The sequence below is a fragment of the Oncorhynchus mykiss genome, chromosome 1 (assembly GCF_057628025.1).
Source record: "Oncorhynchus mykiss isolate SJ-2025 chromosome 1, ASM5762802v1, whole genome shotgun sequence".
In the NCBI taxonomy this organism is placed as follows: domain Eukaryota; kingdom Metazoa; phylum Chordata; class Actinopteri; order Salmoniformes; family Salmonidae; genus Oncorhynchus; species Oncorhynchus mykiss.
Genome location: NC_143022.1, coordinates 4,926,622 through 4,953,227, shown reverse-complemented (window position 1 = coordinate 4,953,227; position 26,606 = coordinate 4,926,622). Strand labels below are relative to the sequence as shown.

The window sequence follows — 26,606 nt, the reverse complement described above, 5'->3', positions numbered from 1 at the left end:
AGCAGGTGTGGAGTGTGTTGAAACCCACCATGCTGTTTGGAATCTGACTTTAGTCCCGAGTCTTTGGCCATCCTAAAAATAGCCCTCTGAAAGACCAGCAGCTGCTGCCTCAATGGTACACTAACCTCCATAGTGCTCTGGTCCAAAATAGTGCACTACATAGGGAATAGGGTGCACTATTTTAGCCGAAGTAGTCTTGCCCAATGACTTGGCTCTAACAGTTGTCCTCCATACTGCCAACTACATGTTGTTCTTCCTGGCCTCTCTCTGAACCACACACTCCATTTACCGGAAATATGAGCAATTATTCCCTTTAGTTACCCTCTCTGGTAAGTATTTTGATTTCTTTTCTCCTGTTTGAAGATAGGAAATGTAATTTAGTGTGGGCCGGAGGGAGCATGGGATACAGCTAGCTCGGTGACTGTTGTTGCCACGTAAACAGAATGCAATGGACTTAATTATGACACTGGAGTTTAGAAATGTATCTTGGTTCATACGAACAATTTTGAACTTTTATATTTAAAAAAAAAACATTTCATGTTTTAACTCTCCTAGGATAAAAAAAGGAAATGTTATGAAATGACACATTCTATATAAATGTTTTCACAAAGCTTGTGATCTTTCACTTGCGTGGCTCTACATTGAGGCCTAGGTGTAAAAACGTCACAAACAATTTTGTGTTTTAAATTGGGGGGGCCGTGGCTGCTGATCTGACTTTTTCGGGATCTTTAATCCACGACTAAAATATCTGAAACTTCCCGAAGATTCTGGGCATGTGTGAATCACGTTCTGTGCATGTCTGTATTGTCTACAGAGAACAGGCTACTCAGGCCAATGGTGCTCATTTAATAAAGTTAGATTAAGCTGAAATCAATGTCTGCAGGATCTCACATAACGATCGCAGTATTCTTCATAACAGAACCGAATACAATAGCAAGACAAAAAAACACATTCAATCGTGATTGTTATTCTTTAAGTTATAAACCCTTCTCACTATGCACTTAGATCTTAGATTTTGGTTTTGAATTATGTACAGTGTTGTTTTGAATGACGTACAGTGTTGTTTTGAATGACACACAGTGTTTAAAGAATTGAAGGTGCCAACTCATTTTATAGACATCATAAAAATGTTTTACTGTCATATACAAAAAATCTACTCCTCCCTTGACAGGGATCATCAACTTCACGTTTTTCAGCTTCAGCCCGCCAATTTAAACTGAGGCATAGCCTTACCTGTGTATTTTGCCTAGTGGCGTGCACTGTTTGAGTTTAGTCCACACAGTAACGTTATACCATGCAATTATAAGCGGTTTTGTTATGTAGAATTATGTATGTGATCATGATGTGATCTTGCAGACATTGCATCAGCTTGATCTAACTTTGCCTAAGTTTCCTGAGTTGCCTGAGTTGCCTGAGTTTCCTGAGTTTCCTGAGTTTCCTGAGTTGCCTTAGTTGCCTGAGTTGCCTGAGTTTTCCTGAGTTTCCTGAGTTGCCTGAGTTGCCTGAGTTGCCTGAGTTTCCTGAGTTTCCTGAGTTTCCTGAGTTTCCTGAGTTTCCTGAGTTGCCTGAGTTGCCTGAGTTGCCTGAGTTTCCTGAGTTGCCTTAGTTTCCTGAGTTTCCTGAGTTTCCTGAGTTTCCTGAGTTGCCTGAGTTGCCTGAGTTGCCTGAGTTGCCTGAGTTTCCTGAGTTGCCTGAGTTTCCTGAGTTGCCTGAGTTTCCTTAGTTGCCTGAGTTGCCTGAGTTGCCTGAGTTGCCTGAGTTTCCTGAGTTTCCTGAGTTGCCTGAGTTGCCTGAGTTGCCTTAGTTGCCTGAGTTGCCTGAGTTGCCTGAGTTGCCTGAGTTGCCTGAGTTGCCTGAGTTTCCTGAGTTGCCTGAGTTGCCTGAGTTGCCTGAGTTTCCTGAGTTGCCTGAGTTGCCCGAGGGATGGATTGGATTCAATCAGTGGTACTGATGAGCCCATCCCAGCTAGCTAGTTTATGCCGTAGGGGCCATCAGACGCTTCAGGAAGTTCTGGTTCTTTTAGTCGGTGGATTTAAGATCCACTCTGTGGATGGAAACTAAATGTTTCAAAATTTCCAAATAAGTTGTTGATTACTTTGTGTATTTAGTTTTTTTTTCCCCAATAATTTTCTTCTTGTTCACTCTTTCTTTCTCTCTCTTGTAGTCAAATTTGAAAGCTGCAAACACATTTTAACAACACTCTAGGGGTAGGAAATAACTTTAATTTGGTTTATTTTTCATTTCTTTTGAAAATCAGCTTCAAAGTAACAAGTTGTTGTTATGAACTCGACAGAGTAACAGCCACCTGTGTTCCCGAGCTTGTTGGTTGTTGTAAGTGTTCTATGAATAAACATGACGTGTAATTCTGGCCATTTGACCGTACTGAACTTGAATGACCAAGCAAAACTGCTCTCAGGCCACTGCAGTTGTCATCGCCGGGTCGTATTCACAAAGCGTCTCTGAGTAGGAATGCAATTTTGTCTTTAAAAAAAAAATAATTATGAACGAGAGAAGGGCGGGGGGTGGAACTTGATACTGAAGATCAGCATTCTTACCCAGAGACGCTCTTCGTGGAAACAGACCCTTGAAGATTAAGTTTTGTCAGAGAAGTCTCATCCCTCATCTCTCTTCTTGTAGGTAACATTGACAGCTGCTGTTTGGGCCGGGGCTCTGAAACAGAATAAGTGGTTAGAGATCAGAAGTGTCGTGGTCACCATGGTGCGTAATGTGGACGATCTGGACTTTTGCCTTGCCTCCCACCCCCAGAGCATCCTGGAGGGGCTACGCTCCCTCTGCTGCAACCCCAAACTAGTGGACGTGACTCTGGCCGCGGGCGGCCGCGACTTCCCCTGTCACCGGGCCGTCCTGGCGCTCTGCAGCGTCTACTTCCACTCCATGTTCTCCGGGGACTTTGTGGAGAGCATCGCGGCCCGGGTGGAGCTGCACGGTGTGGATCCTGACATAATGGCTTCCCTTCTAGACTTCTGCTACACAGGGAAACTCACCATCAACCAGGGAAACGTGGAGGGCCTGATACGCACGTCCAGTCAGCTACAGTTCCAGGCGGTCCGGACTGTGTGCAGCCGTTATCTCCAGCACCAGATCGATGCCACCAACTGCCTGGGGATCCTGGAGTTCGGGGAGGTACACGGCTGTCCCGAGGTCGTAGCAAAGGCTTGGGGATTCCTTCTGGAGAACTTTGAGGCCGTACAGCGCTGGGAGGAGTTTCCTCTGCTGGAGAAGGAGAGGTTAGTGGCGTGTCTGTCCAACGAGAGGCTACAGACCAGGACAGAGTGTACCCGTGTGGAGGCAGCCCTGGCCTGGGTGAGACACCACCAAGAGTCCCGTCTCCCCCACCTCCCAGAGCTTCTGGGGCTGACCCGCCTGGCCCTCCTGTCCCCTGACTACCTCACTAACACCCTAATGAAGGACAGCCTGGTTCTAGCCTCTCTCAGCTGTGTGGAGGTGGTGGAGAGGGTATGCAGAGAGGTAAATGAACAAGATAATAAAGTACCAATGTTTTCATCTTTTATAGTTAATGGTCCAGTTTCCCAACCACCAATAAGCCTGGACCACCAATAAGCCTTGACTCAAATACACTTTGAATGGAGGTTCTACATTGAGTTTATTTTTTATTCCAGGGTCGAGGCTTGATCTGTGTCTGGGAAACCGGAACCTTAAGTTTTATCAGGGCAGAGAGAACTTCCATATTTCCCAACATTTCCAAATCACCGTCTTTGTGTAGAAAATGGACGTGAAGCCAGGAGACGTGGTCCAGAGTGGCAGCCCGAGTCCCCAACCCAACCTGGAGGAGGTGTTATTCGTGATGGGAGGACGCTCGCTGGACGACTCAGATGACGAAGATGATGATGATGAAGACAGAGACCCCAGGCTGCTGCCCGGAAACTGTGGCTTCTACAACCCTAAGACACGTAATGTTCCTCTTCCTCCTCATCTTCCTCTTCCTCGCCCATGTGTTCTGAGCATCTGTGTCCCTATAACCTGATCCCAGATCTGTTTGTGCTGTCTGGCGAAATTTGTCATGTGACAATGAGGAGTTGACAAGACAGAACAAACAGATCTGGGATCAGGCTAGGTAATGACCATACTAGTGGACAAGACATAACAAACAGATCTGGGATCAGGCTAGGTAATGACCAGGCTAGGTAATGACCAGGCTAGCTAATGACCATAGTAGTGGACAAGACAGAACAAACAGATCTGGGATCAGGCTAGGCAACGACCATAGTAGTGGACAAGACAGAACAAACAGATCTGGGATCAGGCTAGGTAATGACCAGGCTAGGTAATGACCAGGCTAGCTAATGACCATAGTAGTGGACAAGACAGAACAAACAGATCTGGGATCAGGCTAGGTAATGACCATAGTAGTGGACAAGACAGAACAAACAGATCTATGACCAGGCTAGGCAACGACCATAGTAGTGGACAAGACAAAACAAACAGATCTGGGATCAGGCTAGGTAATGATCATAGTAGTGGACAAGACAGAACAAACAGATCTGGGATCAGGCTAGGCAACGACCATAGTAGTGGACAAGACAGAACAAACAGATCTGGGATCAGGCTAGGTAATGACCAGGCTAGGTAATGACCAGGCTAGCTAATGACCATAGTAGTGGACAAGACAGAACAAACAGATCTGGGACCAGGCTAGGTAATGATCATAGGAGTTGACAAGACAACACAAACAGATCTGGGACCAGGCTAGGTAATAACCAGGCTAGGTAATGACCATAGTAGTGGACAAGACAACACAAACAGATCTGGGACCAGGCTAGGTAATGACCATAGGAGTTGACAAGAGAACACAAACAGATCTGGGACCAGGCTAGGTAATGACCATAGTAGTGGACAAGACAACACAAACAGATCTGGGACCAGGCTAGGTAATGACCATAGGAGTTGACAAGACAACACAAACCGATCTGGGACCAGGCTAGTGTCCACCCAGCAAAGACCCTATAAATAATGTGCATGTTGTGATTATCATGTCTCTCTACAGAACAGTGATATGAATAACATTATCATGTCTCTCTCTCTCTACAGAGTAAATAAGCATGCCCCTTTAAAAAAAAATGTAGAACTAAGAACAGATTTGGTTCACTTGGTTCACTCCAGATCCGACTGCCCTCGACCAGCACAAAAACATCCTGTGGCGGACTGCACTAGCATCGAATAGTCCCCGCGACATGCAACTTTTCAGGGAAGTCAGGAACCAATATACACAGTCAGTTAGGAAAGCAAAGCCTAGCTTTTTCAAACAGAAATTTGCATCCTGTAGCTAACTCCAAAAAGGTTTGGGACACTGTAAAGTCCATGGAGAATAAGAGCACCTCCTCCCAGCTGCCCACTGTACTGAGAATAGGAAACACTGTCACCACCGATAAATCCACGATATTTGAGAATTTCAATAAGCATTTCTCTACGGCTAGCCATGCTTTCCTCCTGGCTACCCCTATCCTGGCCAACAGCTCTGCACCCCCGGCACCAAGCCTCCCCAGCTTCTCCTTCACCCAAATCCAGATAACAGATGTTCTGAAAGAGCTGCAAAACCTGGACCCGTACAAATCAGCTGGGCTAGACAATCTGGACCCTCTCCTTCTAAAATTATCCACCGCTATTGTTGCAACCCCTATTACCAGTCTGTTCAACCTCTCTTTTGTATCATCCGAGATCGCTAACGATTGGAAAGCTGCCGCAGTCATCCCCCTCTTCCAAGGGGGTGACACTCTAGACCCAAACTGTTACAGACCTATATCCATCCTGCCCTGCCTTTCTAAAGTATTCAAAAGCCAAGTTAACAAACAGAACACTGACCATTTCCAATCCCACCGTACCTTCTCCGCTGTGCAATCCGGTTTCCGAGCTGGTCACGGGTGCACGTCAGCCGCGCTCAACGTACTAAACCATATCATAACCGCCATCGATAACAGTACTGTGCAGCCGTCTTCATCGACCTGGCAAAGGCTTTCGACTCTGTCATTCATCGTATTGTTATCGGCAGACTCAACAGCCTTGGTTTCTCAAATGACTGCCTCGCCTGGTTCACCACCTACTTCTCAGATAGAGTTCTGTGTGTCAAATCGGAGGGTCTGTTGTCCGGACCTTTGGCAGTCTCTATGGGGGTGCCACAGGCTTCAATTCTCGGGCCGACTTCTTTCTACGTATTTATCAGTGATGTCGCTCTTGCTGCAGGTGATTCCCTGACCCACCTCTACGCAGACGACACCATTCTGTATACTTCTGGCCCTTCTTTGGCCACAGTGGTAACACACCTCCAAACGAGCATCAACGCCATACAACACTCCTTCCGTGGCCTCCAACTGTTCTTAAACGCTAGTAAAACTAAATGCATGCTCTTCAACTGATCACTGCCCACACCGCCCGCCCGACCAGCATCACTACTCTGGACGGTTCTGACTTAGAATATGTGGACAACTACAAATACCTAGGTGTGTGGCTAGACTGTAAACACTCCTTCCAGACTCATATTAAACAGCTCCAATCCAAAATTAAATCTAGAATCAACTTCCTATTTAGCAACAAAGCCTCCTTCACTCACACCGCAAACATACCCTCGTAAAACTGACTATCCTACCGATCCTCGACTTGGGCGATGTCATTTACAAAATAGCCTCCAACACTCTACTCAGCAAACTGCAGTCTATCACAGTGCCATCCGCATTGTCACCAAAGTCCCATATACAACCCACCACTGCGACCTGTATGCTCTCGTCGGCTGACCCTCGCAACATATTCGTCGCCAAATCCACTGGCTCCAGGTCATCTATAAGTCTATGCTAGATAAAGCTTTGCCTTATCTCAGCTCACTGGTCACGATAACAACACCCACCCGCAGCACGCGCTCCAGCGGGTAAATCACACTGGTCATCCCCAAAGCCAACACCTCCTTTGGCCGCCTTTCCTTCCAGTTCTCTGCTGCCAATGACTGGAACAAATTGCAAAAATTGCTGAAGTTGGAGACTTATATCTCCCTCACTAACTTTAAACATCAGCTTTCCGAGCAGCTTACCTATCGCTTCAGCTGCACACAGCCCATCTGTAAATAGCCCATCTGTAAATAGCCCATCCAACCTACCTCATCCCCATATTGTTTTTATTTCCTTTTTCTATTTTGCACACCAATATCTCTACTTGCACATCATCATCTGCACATCTATCACTCCAGTGTTCATTTGTTAAACTGTAATTACTTCGCTACTATGGCCTATTTATTGCCTTACCTCCTCACGCCATTTGCACACACTGTATATAGACTTTTTATATTGTGTTATTGACTGTACGTTTTTTTACTCTATGTGTAAATCTGTGTTGTTGTCTGTTCACACTGCTTTGTTTTATCTTGGCCAGGTTGCCGTTGTAAATGAGAACTTGTTCTCAACTGGCCTACCTGGTTAAAGAAAGGTGAAATGAAAAAAATGAAAAAATGAATAACATTATCATGTCTCTACAGAACAGTGGTATGAATAACATTATCATGTCTCTACAGAACAGTGGTATGAATAACATTATCGTGTCTCTCCAGAGTAGTGGTATGAATGACATTATCATGTCTCTACAGAACAGTGGTATGAATAACATTATCATGTCTCTACAGAACAGTGGTATGAATAACATTATCATGTCTCTACAGAACAGTGGTATGAATAACATTATCATGTCTCTACAGAACAGTGGTATGAATAACATTATCGTGTCACTCTCTCTACAGAGTAGTTGTATGAATAACATTATCATCTCTCTCTCTCTCTCTCTCTACAGAACAGTGCTATGAATAACATTATCATCTCTCTCTCTCTCTCTCTACAGAACAGTGGTATGAATAACAATATAATTTCTCTCTCTCTCTCTACAGAACAGTGGTATGAGCTGCCAGTCTTCCCCAACCACAACAAGTACGGATACTCTGTGGTCTCTTTGAATAATGACGTTTATGTCACAGGTCGGTTGGCTTTTATTTAGGGCACTTTATTTGAAAAAATAAATACGGAAATGCATAAAATAAATACACATAGAACGAAAGTATTCATTGTCAGTAAACCAAATTCAGATTTCCTCCAATAGTTGCAGTGTGCTGGGTGCTTCTTGATGAACATAATTGATCCCTCCCTCCCTCCCTCCCTCCCTCCCTCCCTCCCTCCCTCCCTCCCTCCCTCCCTCCCTCCCTCCCTCCCTCCCTCCCTCCCTCCCTCCCTCCCTCCCTCCCTCCCTCCCTCCCTCCCTCCTTAGGGGGCTCGAGGGGTTCCCAATCCAACACCTGGTCGACCACAGAGACCTGGAAGTACATCACCAGAGAGGGACGGTGGGTGACGGTGGCTCCCATGCTCCGGCCCCGGACTAACCACACCTCAGCAGCCCTCAGCGGAGAGATATACGTCATCGGAGGAAAGAGACAAATAGGAACTATAGGAACTAGACCTATAATATACCTATAATAGACCAAAAATAGACCTATAATAGACCAATACTATACATATTATAGACCTATAGGAACTAGACCTAAAATAGACCTACAATAGATAAATAGATAAACCTATAATAGACCTATAATAAACCTATAATAGACCAATAATAGACATATAATAGACCTATAACAGAACAATAATATACCTATTATAGACCTATAGGAACTAGACCTAAAATTGACCTATAAGAACTAGACCTATAATAGACCTATAGGAACTAGACCTATAATAGACCTATAATAGACCTATTAGAACTAGACCTATAATAGACCTATAAGAACTAGACCTATAATAGACCTATAGGAACTAGACCTATAATAGACCTATAATAGACCTATAATATACCTATAATAGACCTATAAGAACTAGACCTATAATAGACCTATAATAGACCTATACTAGATCTATAATAGACCTATAATAAACCTATAATAGACCTATAAGAACTAGACCTATAATAGACCTATAATAGACCTATAAGAACTAGACCTATAATATACCTATAATAGACCTATAATAGACCTATAGGAACTAGACCTATAATAGACCTATAATAGACCTATAAGAACTAGACCTATAATATACCTATAATAGACCTATAATAGACCTATACTAGATCTATAATAGACCTATAATAAACCTATAATAGACCTATAAGAACTAGACCTATAATAGACCTATAATATACCTATAGTTGACCTATAATATACCTATAATAGACCTATAAGAACTAGACCTATAATAGACCTATAATATACCTATAGTTGACCTATAATATAATAGACCTAACTATAATAGACCTATAATATACCTATAATAGACCTATAAGAACTAGACCTATAATAGACCTATAATATACCTATAGTTGACCTATAATATAATAGACCTAACTATAATAGACCTATAATAAACCTATAATAGACCTATAAGAACTAGACCTATAATAGACCTATAGGAACTAGACCTATAATAGACCTATAATAGACCTATAATATACCTATAATAGACCTATAAGAACTAGACCTATAATATACCTATAATATACCTATAATAGACCTATAGGAACTAGACCTATAATAGACCTATAAAAGACCTATAATATACCTATAATATACCTATAATGGACCAATAATAGACCTATACTAGACCTATAATAGACCTATAATAAACCTATAATAGACATATAAGAACTATACCTATAATAGACCTATAATATACCTATAGATGACCTATAATATAACTATAATAGACCTATAATATACCTATAATAGACCTATAAGAACTCGACCTATAATAGACCTATAGGAACTAGACCTATAATAGACCTATAATAGACCTATAAGAACTAGACCTATAATAGACCTGTAATATACCTATAATAGACCTATAATAGATCTATAATAGACCTATAATAAACCTATAATAGACCTATAAGAACTAGACCTATAATAGACCTATAATATACCTATAATAGACCTATAAGAACTAGACCTATAATAGACCTATAATATACCTATAGTTGACCTATAATATAACTATAATAGACCTATAAGAACTAGACCTATAATAGACCTATAATATACCTATAGTTGACCTATAATATAACAATAATAGACCTATAATAGACCTATAGGAACTAGACCTATAATAGACCTATAATATACCTATAGTTGACCTATAATATACCTATAATAGACCTATAAGAACTAGACCTATAATATACCTATAATAGACCTATAATAGACCTATACTAGATCTATAATAGACCTATAATAAACCTATAATAGACCTATAAGAACTAGACCTATAATAGACCTATAATATACCTATAGTTGACCTATAATATAACTATAATAGACCTATAATATAATAGACCTAACTATAATAGACCTATAATATACCTATAATAGACCTATAAGAACTAGACCTATAATATACCTATAATAGACCTATAATAGACCTATACTAGATCTATAATAGACCTATAATAAACCTATAATAGACCTATAAGAACTAGACCTATAATAGACCTATAATATACCTATAGTTGACCTATAATATAATAGACCTAACTATAATAGACCTATAATATACCTATAATAGACCTATAAGAACTAGACCTATAATAGACCTATAATAGACCTATAGTAGATCTATACTAGATCTATAATAGACCTATAATAAACCTATAATAGACCTATAAGAACTAGACCTATAATAGACCTATAGGAACTAGACCTATAATAGACCTATAATAGACCTATAATATACCTATAATAGACCTATAATAGACCTATAATATACCTATAATATACCTATAATGGAGCAATAATAGACCTATACTAGATCTATAATAGACCTATAATAAACCTATAATAGACATATAAGAACTATACCTATAATAGACCTATAATATACCTATAGATGACCTATAATATAACTATAATAGACCTATAATATACCTATAATAGACCTATAAGAACTCGACCTATAATAGACCTATAGGAACTAGACCTATAATAGACCTATAATAGACCTATAAGAACTAGACCTATAATAGACCTGTAATATACCTATAATAGACCTATAATAGATCTATAATAGACCTATAATAAACCTATAATAGACCTATAAGAACTAGACCTATAATAGACCTATAATATACCTATAATAGACCTATAAGAACTAGACCTATAATAGACCTATAATATACCTATAGTTGACCTATAATATACCTATAATGGACCTATAAGAACTAGACCTATAATAGATCTATAATAGACCTATAATAAACCTATATTAGACCTATAAGAACTAGACCTATAATAGACCTATAGTAGATCTATACTAGATCTATAATAGACCTATAATAAACCTATAATAGACCTATAAGAACTAGACCTATAATAGACCTATAATATAACTATAATAGACCTATAAGAACTAGACCTATAATAGACCTATAATATACCTATAGTTGACCTATAATATAACTATAATAGACCTATAAGAACTAGACCTATAATAGACCTATAATATACCTATAGTAGATCTATACTAGATCTATAATAGACCTATAATAAACCTATAATAGACCTATAAGAACTAGACCTATAATAGACCTATAATATACCTATAATAGACCTATAAGAACTAGACCTATAATAGACCTATAGGAACTAGACCTATAATAGACCTATAATATACCTATAGTTGACCTATAATATCCCTATAATAGACCTATAAGAACTAGACCTATAATATACCTATAATAGACCTATAATAGACCTATACTAGACCTATAATAGACCTATAATATACCTATAATAGACCTATAAGAACTAGACCTATAATATACCTATAATATACCTATAATAGACCTATAAGAACTAGACCTATAATAGACCTATAATAGACCTATAATATACCTACAATATACCTATAATGGACCAATAATAGACCTATAATAGACCTATAAGAACTCGACCTATAATAGACCTATAGGAACTAGACCTATAATAGACCTATAATAGACCTATAAGAACTAGACCTATAATAGACCTGTAATATACCTATAATAGACCTATAATAGATCTATAATAGACCTATAATAAACCTATAATAGACCTATAAGAACTCGACCTATAATAGACCTATAGGAACTAGACCTATAATAGACCTATAATAGACCTATAAGAACTAGACCTATAATAGACCTGTAATATACCTATAATAGACCTATAAGAACTAGACCTATAATAGACCTATAATATACCTATAATGGACCAATAATAGACCTATACTAGATCTATAATAGACCTATAATAAACCTATAATAGACATATAAGAACTATACCTATAATAGACCTATAATATACCTATAGATGACCTATAATATAACTATAATAGACCTATAATATACCTATAATAGACCTATAAGAACTCGACCTATAATAGACCTATAGGAACTAGACCTATAATAGACCTATAATAGACCTATAAGAACTAGACCTATAATAGACCTGTAATATACCTATAATAGACCTATAATAGATCTATAATAGACCTATAATAAACCTATAATAGACCTATAAGAACTAGACCTATAATAGACCTATAATATACCTATAATAGACCTATAAGAACTAGACCTATAATAGACCTATAATATACCTATAATAGACCTATAATATAATAGACCTAACTATAATAGACCTATAATATACCTATAATAGACCTATAAGAACTAGACCTATAATAGACCTATAATATACCTATAGTAGATCTATACTAGATCTATAATAGACCTATAATAAACCTATAATAGACCTATAAGAACTAGACCTATAATAGACCTATAATATACCTATAGTTGACCTATAATATAACAATAATAGACCTATAATAGACCTATAATAGACCTATAATAGACCTATACTAGACCTATAATATACCGATAATAGACCTATACTAGACCTATAATAGACCTATAATAGACCTATAATAGACCTATAAGAACTAGACCTATAATAGACCTATAATAGACCTATAATATACCTATAATAGACCTATAAGAACTAGACCTATAATATACCTATAATATACCTATAATAGACCTATAAGAACTAGACCTATAATAGACCTATAATATACCTATAATATACCTATAATGGACCAATAATAGACCTATAATAGACCTATAAGAACTCGACCTATAATAGACCTATAGGAACTAGACCTATAATAGACCTATAATAGACCTATAAGAACTAGACCTATAATAGACCTGTAATATACCTATAATAGACCTATAATAGATCTATAATAGACCTATAATAAACCTATAATAGACCTATAAGAACTAGACCTATAATAGACCTATAGGAACTAGACCTATAATAGACCTATAATAGACCTATAATATACCTATAATAGACCTATAAGAACTAGACCTATAATATACCTATAATATACCTATAATAGACCTATAGGAACTAGACCTATAATAGACCTATAAAAGACCTATAATATACCTATAATATACCTATAATGGACCAATAATAGACCTATACTAGACCTATAATAGACCTATAATAAACCTATAATAGACATATAAGAACTATACCTATAATAGACCTATAATATACCTATAGATGACCTATAATATAACTATAATAGACCTATAATATACCTATAATAGACCTATAAGAACTCGACCTATAATAGACCTATAGGAACTAGACCTATAATAGACCTATAATAGACCTATAAGAACTAGACCTATAATAGACCTGTAATATACCTATAATAGACCTATAATAGATCTATAATAGACCTATAATAAACCTATAATAGACCTATAAGAACTAGACCTATAATAGACCTATAATATACCTATAATAGACCTATAAGAACTAGACCTATAATAGACCTATAATATACCTATAGTTGACCTATAATATAACTATAATAGACCTATAAGAACTAGACCTATAATAGACCTATAATATACCTATAGTTGACCTATAATATAACAATAATAGACCTATAATAGACCTATAGGAACTAGACCTATAATAGACCTATAATATACCTATAGTTGACCTATAATATACCTATAATAGACCTATAAGAACTAGACCTATAATATACCTATAATAGACCTATAATAGACCTATACTAGATCTATAATAGACCTATAATAAACCTATAATAGACCTATAAGAACTAGACCTATAATAGACCTATAATATACCTATAGTTGACCTATAATATAACTATAATAGACCTATAATATAATAGACCTAACTATAATAGACCTATAATATACCTATAATAGACCTATAAGAACTAGACCTATAATATACCTATAATAGACCTATAATAGACCTATACTAGATCTATAATAGACCTATAATAAACCTATAATAGACCTATAAGAACTAGACCTATAATAGACCTATAATATACCTATAGTTGACCTATAATATAATAGACCTAACTATAATAGACCTATAATATACCTATAATAGACCTATAAGAACTAGACCTATAATAGACCTATAATAGACCTATAGTAGATCTATACTAGATCTATAATAGACCTATAATAAACCTATAATAGACCTATAAGAACTAGACCTATAATAGACCTATAGGAACTAGACCTATAATAGACCTATAATAGACCTATAATATACCTATAATAGACCTATAAGAACTCGACCTATAATAGACCTATAATAGACCTATAATATACCTATAATATACCTATAATGGACCAATAATAGACCTATACTAGATCTATAATAGACCTATAATAAACCTATAATAGACATATAAGAACTATACCTATAATAGACCTATAATATACCTATAGATGACCTATAATATAACTATAATAGACCTATAATATACCTATAATAGACCTATAAGAACTCGACCTATAATAGACCTATAAGAACTAGACCTATAATATACCTATAATATACCTATAATAGACCTATAAGAACTAGACCTATAATAGACCTATAATAGACCTATAATATACCTATAATATACCTATAATGGACCAATAATAGACCTATAATAGACCTATAAGAACTCGACCTATAATAGACCTATAGGAACTAGACCTATAATAGACCTATAATAGACCTATAAGAACTAGACCTATAATAGACCTGTAATATACCTATAATAGACCTATAATAGATCTATAATAGACCTATAATAAACCTATAATAGACCTATAAGAACTCGACCTATAATAGACCTATAGGAACTAGACCTATAATAGACCTATAATAGACCTATAAGAACTAGACCTATAATAGACCTGTAATATACCTATAATAGACCTATAAGAACTAGACCTATAATAGACCTATAATATACCTATAATGGACCAATAATAGACCTATACTAGATCTATAATAGACCTATAATAAACCTATAATAGACATATAAGAACTATACCTATAATAGACCTATAATATACCTATAGATGACCTATAATATAACTATAATAGACCTATAATATACCTATAATAGACCTATAAGAACTCGACCTATAATAGACCTATAGGAACTAGACCTATAATAGACCTATAATAGACCTATAAGAACTAGACCTATAATAGACCTGTAATATACCTATAATAGACCTATAATAGATCTATAATAGACCTATAATAAACCTATAATAGACCTATAAGAACTAGACCTATAATAGACCTATAATATACCTATAATAGACCTATAAGAACTAGACCTATAATAGACCTATAATATACCTATAATAGACCTATAATATAATAGACCTAACTATAATAGACCTATAATATACCTATAATAGACCTATAAGAACTAGACCTATAATAGACCTATAATATACCTATAGTAGATCTATACTAGATCTATAATAGACCTATAATAAACCTATAATAGACCTATAAGAACTAGACCTATAATAGACCTATAATATACCTATAGTTGACCTATAATATAACAATAATAGACCTATAATAGACCTATAATAGACCTATAATAGACCTATACTAGACCTATAATATACCGATAATAGACCTATACTAGACCTATAATAGACCTATAATAGACCTATAATAGACCTATAAGAACTAGACCTATAATAGACCTATAATAGACCTATAATATACCTATAATAGACCTATAAGAACTAGACCTATAATATACCTATAATATACCTATAATAGACCTATAAGAACTAGACCTATAATAGACCTATAATATACCTATAATATACCTATAATGGACCAATAATAGACCTATAATAGACCTATAAGAACTCGACCTATAATAGACCTATAGGAACTAGACCTATAATAGACCTATAATAGACCTATAAGAACTAGACCTATAATAGACCTGTAATATACCTATAATAGACCTATAATAGATCTATAATAGACCTATAATAAACCTATAATAGACCTATAAGAACTAGACCTATAATAGACCTATAGGAACTAGACCTATAATAGACCTATAATAGACCTATAATATACCTATAATAGACCTATAAGAACTAGACCTATAATATACCTATAATATACCTATAATAGACCTATAGGAACTAGACCTATAATAGACCTATAAAAGACCTATAATATACCTATAATATACCTATAATGGACCAATAATAGACCTATACTAGACCTATAATAGACCTATAATAAACCTATAATAGACATATAAGAACTATACCTATAATAGACCTATAATATACCTATAGATGACCTATAATATAACTATAATAGACCTATAATATACCTATAATAGACCTATAAGAACTCGACCTATAATAGACCTATAGGAACTAGACCTATAATAGACCTATAATAGACCTATAAGAACTAGACCTATAATAGACCTGTAATATACCTATAATAGACCTATAATAGATCTATAATAGACCTATAATAAACCTATAATAGACCTATAAGAACTAGACCTATAATAGACCTATAATATACCTATAATAGACCTATAAGAACTAGACCTATAATAGACCTATAATATACCTATAGTTGACCTATAATATAACTATAATAGACCTATAAGAACTAGACCTATAATAGACCTATAATATACCTATAGTTGACCTATAATATAACAATAATAGACCTATAATAGACCTATAGGAACTAGACCTATAATAGACCTATAATATACCTATAGTTGACCTATAATATACCTATAATAGACCTATAAGAACTAGACCTATAATATACCTATAATAGACCTATAATAGACCTATACTAGATCTATAATAGACCTATAATAAACCTATAATAGACCTATAAGAACTAGACCTATAATAGACCTATAATATACCTATAGTTGACCTATAATATAACTATAATAGACCTATAATATAATAGACCTAACTATAATAGACCTATAATATACCTATAATAGACCTATAAGAACTAGACCTATAATATACCTATAATAGACCTATAATAGACCTATACTAGATCTATAATAGACCTATAATAAACCTATAATAGACCTATAAGAACTAGACCTATAATAGACCTATAATATACCTATAGTTGACCTATAATATAATAGACCTAACTATAATAGACCTATAATATACCTATAATAGACCTATAAGAACTAGACCTATAATAGACCTATAATAGACCTATAGTAGATCTATACTAGATCTATAATAGACCTATAATAAACCTATAATAGACCTATAAGAACTAGACCTATAATAGACCTATAGGAACTAGACCTATAATAGACCTATAATAGACCTATAATATACCTATAATAGACCTATAAGAACTCGACCTATAATAGACCTATAATAGACCTATAATATACCTATAATATACCTATAATGGACCAATAATAGACCTATACTAGATCTATAATAGACCTATAATAAACCTATAATAGACATATAAGAACTATACCTATAATAGACCTATAATATACCTATAGATGACCTATAATATAACTATAATAGACCTATAATATACCTATAATAGACCTATAAGAACTCGACCTATAATAGACCTATAGGAACTAGACCTATAATAGACCTATAATAGACCTATAAGAACTAGACCTATAATAGACCTGTAATATACCTATAATAGACCTATAATAGATCTATAATAGACCTATAATAAACCTATAATAGACCTATAAGAACTAGACCTATAATAGACCTGTAATATACCTATAATAGACCTATAATAGATCTATAATAGACCTATAATAGATCTATAATAGACCTATAATATACCTATAATATACCTATAAGAACTAGACCTATAATAGACCTATAATATACCTATAATAGACCTATAAGAACTAGACCTATAATAGACCTATAATATACCTATAGTTGACCTATAATATACCTATAATGGACCTATAAGAACTAGACCTATAATAGATCTATAATAGACCTATAATATACCTATAGTTGACCTATAATATAATAGACCTAACTATAATAGACCTATAATATACCTATAATAGACCTATAAGAACTAGACCTATAGTAGATCTATACTAGATCTATAATAGACCTATAATAAACCTATATTAGACCTATAAGAACTAGACCTATAATAGACCTATAGTAGATCTATACTAGATCTATAATAGACCTATAATAAACCTATAATATACCTATAAGAACTAGACCTATAATAGACCTATAATATACCTATAGATGACCTATAATATAACTATAATAGACCTATAATATACCTATAATATACCTATAATATACCTATAATAGACCTATAATAGACCTATACTAGATCTATAATAGACCTATAATATACCTATAATAGACCTATAAGAACTAGACCTATAATAGACCTATAATATACCTATAGTTGACCTATAATATAACTATAATAGACCTATAAGAACTAGACCTATAATAGACCTACAATATACCTATAGTAGATCTATACTAGATCTATAATAGACCTATAATAAACCTATAATAGACCTATAAGAACTAGACCTATAATAGACCTATAATATACCTATAATAGACCTATAAGAACTAGACCTATAATAGACCTATAATATACCTATAGTTGACCTATAATATAACTATAATAGACCTATAAGAACTAGACCTATAATAGACCTACAATATACCTATAGTAGATCTATACTAGATCTATAATAGACCTATAATAAACCTATAATAGACCTATAAGAACTAGACCTATAATAGACCTATAATATACCTATAATAGACCTATAAGAACTAGACCTATAATAGACCTATAGGAACTAGACCTATAATAGACCTATAATATACCTATAGTTGACCTATAATATCCCTATAATAGACCTATAAGAACTAGACCTATAATATACCTATAATATACCTATAATAGACCTATAAGAACTAGACCTATAATAGACCTATAATAGACCTATAATATACCTATAATATACCTATAATGGACCAATAATAGACCTATAATAGACCTATAAGAACTCGACCTATAATAGACCTATAGGAACTAGACCTATAATAGACCTATAATAGACCTATAAGAACTAGACCTATAATAGACCTGTAATATACCTATAATAGACCTATAATAGATCTATAATAGACCTATAATAAACCTATAATAGACCTATAAGAACTCGACCTATAATAGACCTATAGGAACTAGACCTATAATAGACCTATAATAGACCTATAAGAACTAGACCTATAATAGACCTGTAATATACCTATAATAGACCTATAAGAACTAGACCTATAATATACCGATAATATACCTATAATATACCTATAATATACCTATAATAGACCTATAATAGACCTATACTAGATCTATAATAGACCTATAATATACCTATAATAGACCTATAAGAACTAGACCTATAATAGACCTATAATATACCTATAGTTGACCTATAATATAACTATAATAGACCTATAAGAACTAGACCTATAATAGACCTACAATATACCTATAGTAGATCTATACTAGATCTATAATAGACCTATAATAAACCTATAATAGACCTATAAGAACTAGACCTATAATAGACCTATAATATACCTATAATAGACCTATAAGAACTAGACCTATAATAGACCTATAGGAACTAGACCTATAATAGACCTATAATATACCTATAGTTGACCTATAATATCCCTATAATAGACCTATAAGAACTAGACCTATAATATACCTATAATAGACCTATAATAGACCTATACTAGACCTATAATAGACCTATAATATACCTATAATAGACCTATAAGAACTAGACCTATAATATACCTATAATATACCTATAATAGACCTATAAGAACTAGACCTATAATAGACCTATAATAGACCTATAATATACCTATAATATACCTATAATGGACCAATAATAGACCTATAATAGACCTATAAGAACTCGACCTATAATAGACCTATAGGAACTAGACCTATAATAGACCTATAATAGACCTATAAGAACTAGACCTATAATAGACCTGTAATATACCTATAATAGACCTATAATAGATCTATAATAGACCTATAATAAACCTATAATAGACCTATAAGAACTCGACCTATAATAGACCTATAGGAACTAGACCTATAATAGACCTATAATAGACCTATAAGAACTAGACCTATAATAGACCTGTAATATACCTATAATAGACCTATAAGAACTAGACCAATAATAGACCTATAATAGACCTATAATATACCTATAATATACCTATACTAGACCTATAATAGACCTATAATAAACCTATAATAGACATATAAGAACTATACCTATAATATACCTATAATATACCTATAGATGACCTATAATATAACTATAATAGACCTATAATATACCTATAATAGACCTATAAGAACTCGACCTATAATAGACCTATAGGAACTAGACCTATAATAGACCTATAATAGACCTATAGGAACTAGACCTATAATAGACCTATAATAGACCTATAAGAACTAGACCTATAATAGACCTGTAATATACCTATAATAGACCTATAATAGATCTATAATAGACCTATAATAAACCTATAATAGACCTATAAGAACTAGACCTATAATAGACCTATAATATACCTATAATAGACCTATAAGAACTAGACCTATAATAGACCTATAATATACCTATAGTTGACCTATAATAGACCTATAGGAACTAGACCTATAATAAACCTATAATAGACCTATAATAGACCTATAATATAACTATAATAGACCTATAATATACCTATAATAGACCTATAATATAACTATACTAGACCTATAATATACCGATAATAGACCTATACTAGACCTATAATAGACCTATAATAGACCTATAATAGACCTATACTAGATCTATATTAGACCTATAATAAACCCATAATAGACCTATAAGAACTAGACCTATAATAGACCTATAATAGACCTATACTAGATCTATATTAGACCTATAATAAACCCATAATAGACCTATAGAAACTAGACCTATAATAGTCTCCTATCGGAACTAGACCTATAGGAACAAGACCAATAGGAAGTAGACCGATTAGATCTAGACTAATTCTCTACACTGTGCAGACCTGTAAACCTCTGCAGCCTGCCCGATCTACAGCGATAGATATGCTTTGTCATAATAAGTTGACGTTTTTTTTCTCCATATTGGTCGGGTCAGTTAAACACCAGTGTTTTCTCTCCACAGGCACTACAATGGACTTTGTAGACATTGAGCACTATGACCCATACAATGACACCTGGGCCCGAACATGCCCTGCAGTGAAATACGTCACGAACTTCACAGCGACTGCCTGCCACGGTAAACTATACGTGATAGGCTCCTGTGCTGTTAAGTACAACGCCTTGACTCTGCAGTGCTACAATCCTGTTATAGGTAGGTAGGAACGGCATGGAGCATCACGTAGGTTAATATGCTCACAACATGGTGCCGTAACCAGTGTTGTTTTGGGGGGGGGGGGGGGGGGTCGATTCCATTTTCATGTTCGCGTCTTGAATTTTACTAAATTGAAAGGGAATTGATCCCCGATCCCCGATTCCCCAATAATTGATTATCACTTTAGAAATGTTGCAGTAAATGGTGGTCAAAACAGTATCCTTTTCAGATCCATTTGAAATCTCTTGTCAGGGTAATGAAACATGTCGCCATCTCAGATGTAGCATGTGTCGTTCAGATTCATATCTCTACCTTTGTTCATTATTAAAAAAACAAAAATAGTTTTAGTAAAGAATTAAAGGAAAAGCAAGTTAGGTTACAACACTTCTCAGATTCTCGAGCAGATCCTATCTCATATCTTTGCCCCGTTGTGCCTCTCTGTCCCCAAGATGGGTGGAGTATCATCTGCTCTCCCTTCATCCCCAAGTACCTGTCCTCTCCTCGCTGTGTCTCAGTGGAGGGGCTCATCTATCTGATCGCTGACAACACCAAGAAGGTTTACTGCTACGACCCACTGGCTAACATGTGGCAGAAGGTGGGTTAGGGGTTAGAGTTAGGGGTTAGGGGTTAGGGTTAGGGTTTAGAGTTAGGGGTTAGGGTTAGCGATTAGAGTTAGCGTTAGGGGTTAGGGTTAGGGGTTAGAGTTAGGGTTAGGGGTCAGGGTCAGGGTTAGGGTTAGGGTTAGGGGTTAGGGTTATGGTTAGGGGTTAGGGTTATGGTTAGGGGTTAGAGTTAGTGTTTAGAGTTAGGGTTTAAAGTTAGCGTTAGGGGTTAGAGTTAGGGTTAGGGGTTAGAGTTAGGGTTAGGGGTTAGGGTTATGGAGGGTTAGGGGTTAGAGTTAGGGTTAGGGGTTAGAGTTAGGGTTAGGAGTTAGAGTTAGGGTTTAGAGTTAGGGTTTAGAGTTAGGGGTTAGGGTTAGGGGTTAGAGTTAGGGTTAGGGGTTGGAGTTAGGGTTAGGAGTTAGAGTTAGGGTTTAGAGTTAGGGGTTAGGGTTAGGGGTTAGAGTTAGCGTTAGGGGTTAGTGTTAGGGGTTAGGGGTTATAGTTAGCGTTAGGGGTTAGGGTAGGGTTAGGATTAGGGGTTAGAGTTAGCGTTAGGGTAGGGTTAGGGGTTAGAGTTAGGGTAGGGTAGGGTTAGGGTTAGGGTCAGGGGTTAGGGGTTAGGGTAGGGTTAGGGTTAGAGTTAGGGTTAGGTGTTAGGGGTTAGGGGTTAGGGGTTAGGGGTTAGCGTTAGGGTTAGGGTTAGGGGTTAGAGTTAGCGTTCGCGTTAGGGTAGGGTTAAGGGTTAGAGTTAGCGTTAGGGTTAGGGTAGGGTTAGGGGTTAGAGTTAGCGTTAGGGTAGGGTTAAGGGTTAGAGTTAGGGTTAGGTTTAGGGGTTAGAGTTACCGGTAGGGTTAGGGTTAGGTTTAGGGGTTATAGTTAACGTTAGGGTAGGGTTAGGGGTTAGGGGTTATAGTTAGCATTAGGGGTTAGGGTTTGGGGTTAGCGCTAGGGTTAGGGCTAGGGGTTAGAGTTAGGGTTATGGATGTATGGATGGACTGATTCATCCTCTCCTCCTGTGTATTCCCCCAGGTCCAGCTGCTGCACATGCTCCATGAGAACGGAGATCTGGTGGCGTTGGACAGTCAGCTCTTTGCGACGGGGGGTCACTGGAAGGGCATGGAGGGGGACTACGGGGTGGAGGTGGAGGTGTACAACAGAGCTTCTAACAGCTGGAAGGTGGAGTGTTTCCTACCAAGGCTCTGGATCTACAGCGGGACATGTTCCGTCTTCCTGGACCCCTCCCAGTGGTCCGACCCATTCCCCCTCGATGAAACCTAAATGGAACAGTCGGGTCCATGGCATGCAGCACTTGAAGTGGAAAGATAAAGGTGCTGGTACTCATTTTAGGTACTGATTTTAACTTAAAAGTACTGGTGTAGTCGACCAGATTGTAGGGGTGAATATTCTAGATGGGCAGTCAGCACTTAAAGGCCCAGTGCAGTCAAAAACATGATGTTCCTGTGTTTTATATATATATATTTCCACACTATAAGGTTGGAATAATACTGTGAAATTTTGAAAATGACGACAATGCCCTTTTAGTGTAATTGCTGTTTGAAAAGAGTCCCTGACATTTCAGCCTGTTTTGATGGGATGGAGTTTTGGCCTGGTGTCATCAACAGACCGTAAATTAGTTAATTGGCCAATAAGAAAGAAAGTAACCTCTCTGCCAATTACAGCTAGTTTTCAGATTTCCACTCCCCACTCAAAACACTCCCGGAGAGTCCTAGCAAAAATCATTTATTGAGAAATTGCTCTTTGCTAATTAAAATAAACCAGAGTACTTAATTGTTGCCCAGAAATGATTTAATATGGAGACCTTTAAGCAGTAGATGCAGGTCTAATTCAAGTACTGAGCCCACGGCACCGAGCCCACGGCACCGAGCCCACGGCACCGAGCCCACGGCCATGACAGACTGATCTCAGGGTTATAGTGCACAGACTATTGTCAGACTTTTATATCCGTAGACTACTGTATGCATGTGAAATGTTGTTCATCTCTAGATTATGGAGGGTTGTCTTGGCTGTCAGTAGCCTAGACTACTGTATGCATGTGGAATGTTGTTCATCTCTAGATTATGGAGGGTTGTCTTTCTGCACTCCAATAGCACGTTACTTGGTCCTCTACGCTGCCTTTTGCCCAATTCTTCTTCCCTTGTTATTTTGTTACGTTATACTCCTGTGACGATGTGTTTATTTATATTGTTACTTCCTGACTTCCTGAAACATCTGTTGGCGTCTGTATTATTGAGTTTGTTTGTTTGTTTGTTTGTTTGTTTGTTTGTTTGTTTGTTGACTTATTCAAACTTTGTAGAAAATGTGATGTTTAATCAAAACGTCTTTGTAAATATGTTTTTTTTAATGGTGGAAAACATGGAATATTTCATTATTTACAGCATATGCTTTTGTGCTATTATGCAATAGTTTCTTTCAACCTGTGTTTGTTTATAAGGAACTCACTGGGCACAGTGTCAATTCAACCCACTGGGCACAGTGTCAATTCAACTCACTGGGCACAGTGTCAATTCAACCCACTGGGCACAGTGTCAATTCAACCCACTGGGCACAGTGTCAATTCAACCCACTGGGCACAGTGTCAATTCAACTCACTGGGCACAGTGTCAATTCAACCCACTGGGCACAGTGTCAATTCAACCCACTGGGCACAGTGTCAATTCAACCCACTGGGCACAGTGTCAATTCAACTCACTGGGCACAGTGTCAATTCAACCCACTGGGCACAGTGTCAGTTCAACTCACTGGGCACAGTGTCAATTCAACTCACTGGGCACAGTGTCAATTCAACCCACTGGGCACAGTGTCAATTCAACCCACTGGGCACAGTGTCAATTCAACTCACTGGGCACAGTGTCAATTCAACCCACTGGGCACAGTGTCAATTCAACCCACTGGGCACAGTGTCAATTCAACTCACTGGGCACAGTGTCAATTCAACTCACTGGGCACAGTGTCAATTCAACCCACTGGGTACAGTGTCAATTCAACTCACTGGGCACAGTGTCAATTCAACCCACTGGGCACAGTGTCAATTCAACCCACTGGGCACAGTGTCAATTCAACTCACTGGGCACAGTGTCAATTCAACCCACTGGGCACAGTGTCAGTTCAACCCACTGGGCACAGTGTCAGTTCAACGTCCACCTGATTTGGATTTAGGTTAAAAGTTGGGTGAAAAAAATACGAATGCCCTCACGTTGATAACTTTTTGCAAATCCAATTGGTTTTCCATGTTGATTCAACATAATCACATAGATTTTTTGTGGGGTTGAAATGATTTGGAGACAATGTTAACTCAGTAGCGGAGTGTTTACGCAGGTATATCCTGTAACACATCCCGCCGTGTTTGGGAGTCCTATAGGACGGCGCACAATTGGCCCAGCGGGTTCTGCCCGGGTAGGTCGTCATTGTAAAAAATAATTTGTTCTTAATTAACTGACTTGCTTAGTTAAATAAAGGTTAAATAAAAAATAAAAAAATAATATTTGGGGTAAGTTAATTTTTTCACTTTCTGCTACCGAATGCAGCTAGCTAATTTTAGCCTACTTAAACACCCAGATCTAACAGAGAGGGATGCTATGTTAGCTAGCTGGCCATGGCTATCCAACAGAAAGGGATGCTATGTTAGCTAGCTGGCCATGGCTATCCAACAGAGAGGGATGCTATGTTAGCTAGCTGGCTATGGCCATCCAACAGAGAGGGATGCTATGTTAGCTAGCTGGCTACGGCTATCCAACAGAGAGGGATGCTATGTTAGCTAGCTGGCTATGGCTATCCAACAGAAAGGGATGCTATGTTAGCTAGCTGGCTACGGCTATCCAACAGAGAGGGATGCTATGTTAGCTAGCTGGCTATGGCTATCCAACAGAAAGGGATGCTATGTTAGCTAGCTGGCTATGGCTATCCAACAGAGAGGGATGCTATGTTAGCTAGCTGGCTATGGCTATCCAACAGAGAGGGATGCTATGTTAGCTAGCTGGCTAAGGCTATCGAACACTGGAACTCTTCCAAGTCAAGGTAAGCTTTTGTTTTTGTAAAT

At 36.5% G+C, this 26,606-nt stretch overlaps 1 protein-coding gene across 2 annotated transcripts; it reads left to right on the top strand.

The window, feature by feature from the left end:
• Nucleotides 1-25,298, top strand: klhl30 (kelch-like family member 30). 2 transcript variants are annotated; one of them, XM_090233451.1, is made up of 8 exons: nt 1-329; nt 2,638-3,489; nt 3,746-3,932; nt 7,901-7,987; nt 8,275-8,428; nt 21,757-21,947; nt 22,397-22,542; nt 23,579-25,298. In XM_090233451.1, exons 2-8 carry the CDS (start codon nt 2,716-2,718, stop codon nt 23,825-23,827), a joined length of 1,788 nt encoding a protein of 595 aa, XP_090089577.1. In that variant the 5' UTR covers nt 1-329; nt 2,638-2,715; the 3' UTR covers nt 23,828-25,298. The 2 variants fall into 2 exon arrangements, with proteins under 2 accessions (XP_090089577.1, XP_036839141.2); XM_036983246.2 differs by lacking the exons at nt 21,757-21,947; nt 22,397-22,542; nt 23,579-25,298 and adding an exon at nt 2,165-2,207 and having other exon boundaries at nt 188-329; nt 8,275-8,491.
• The last annotated feature ends 1,308 nt before the right edge of the window (nt 25,299-26,606 follow it).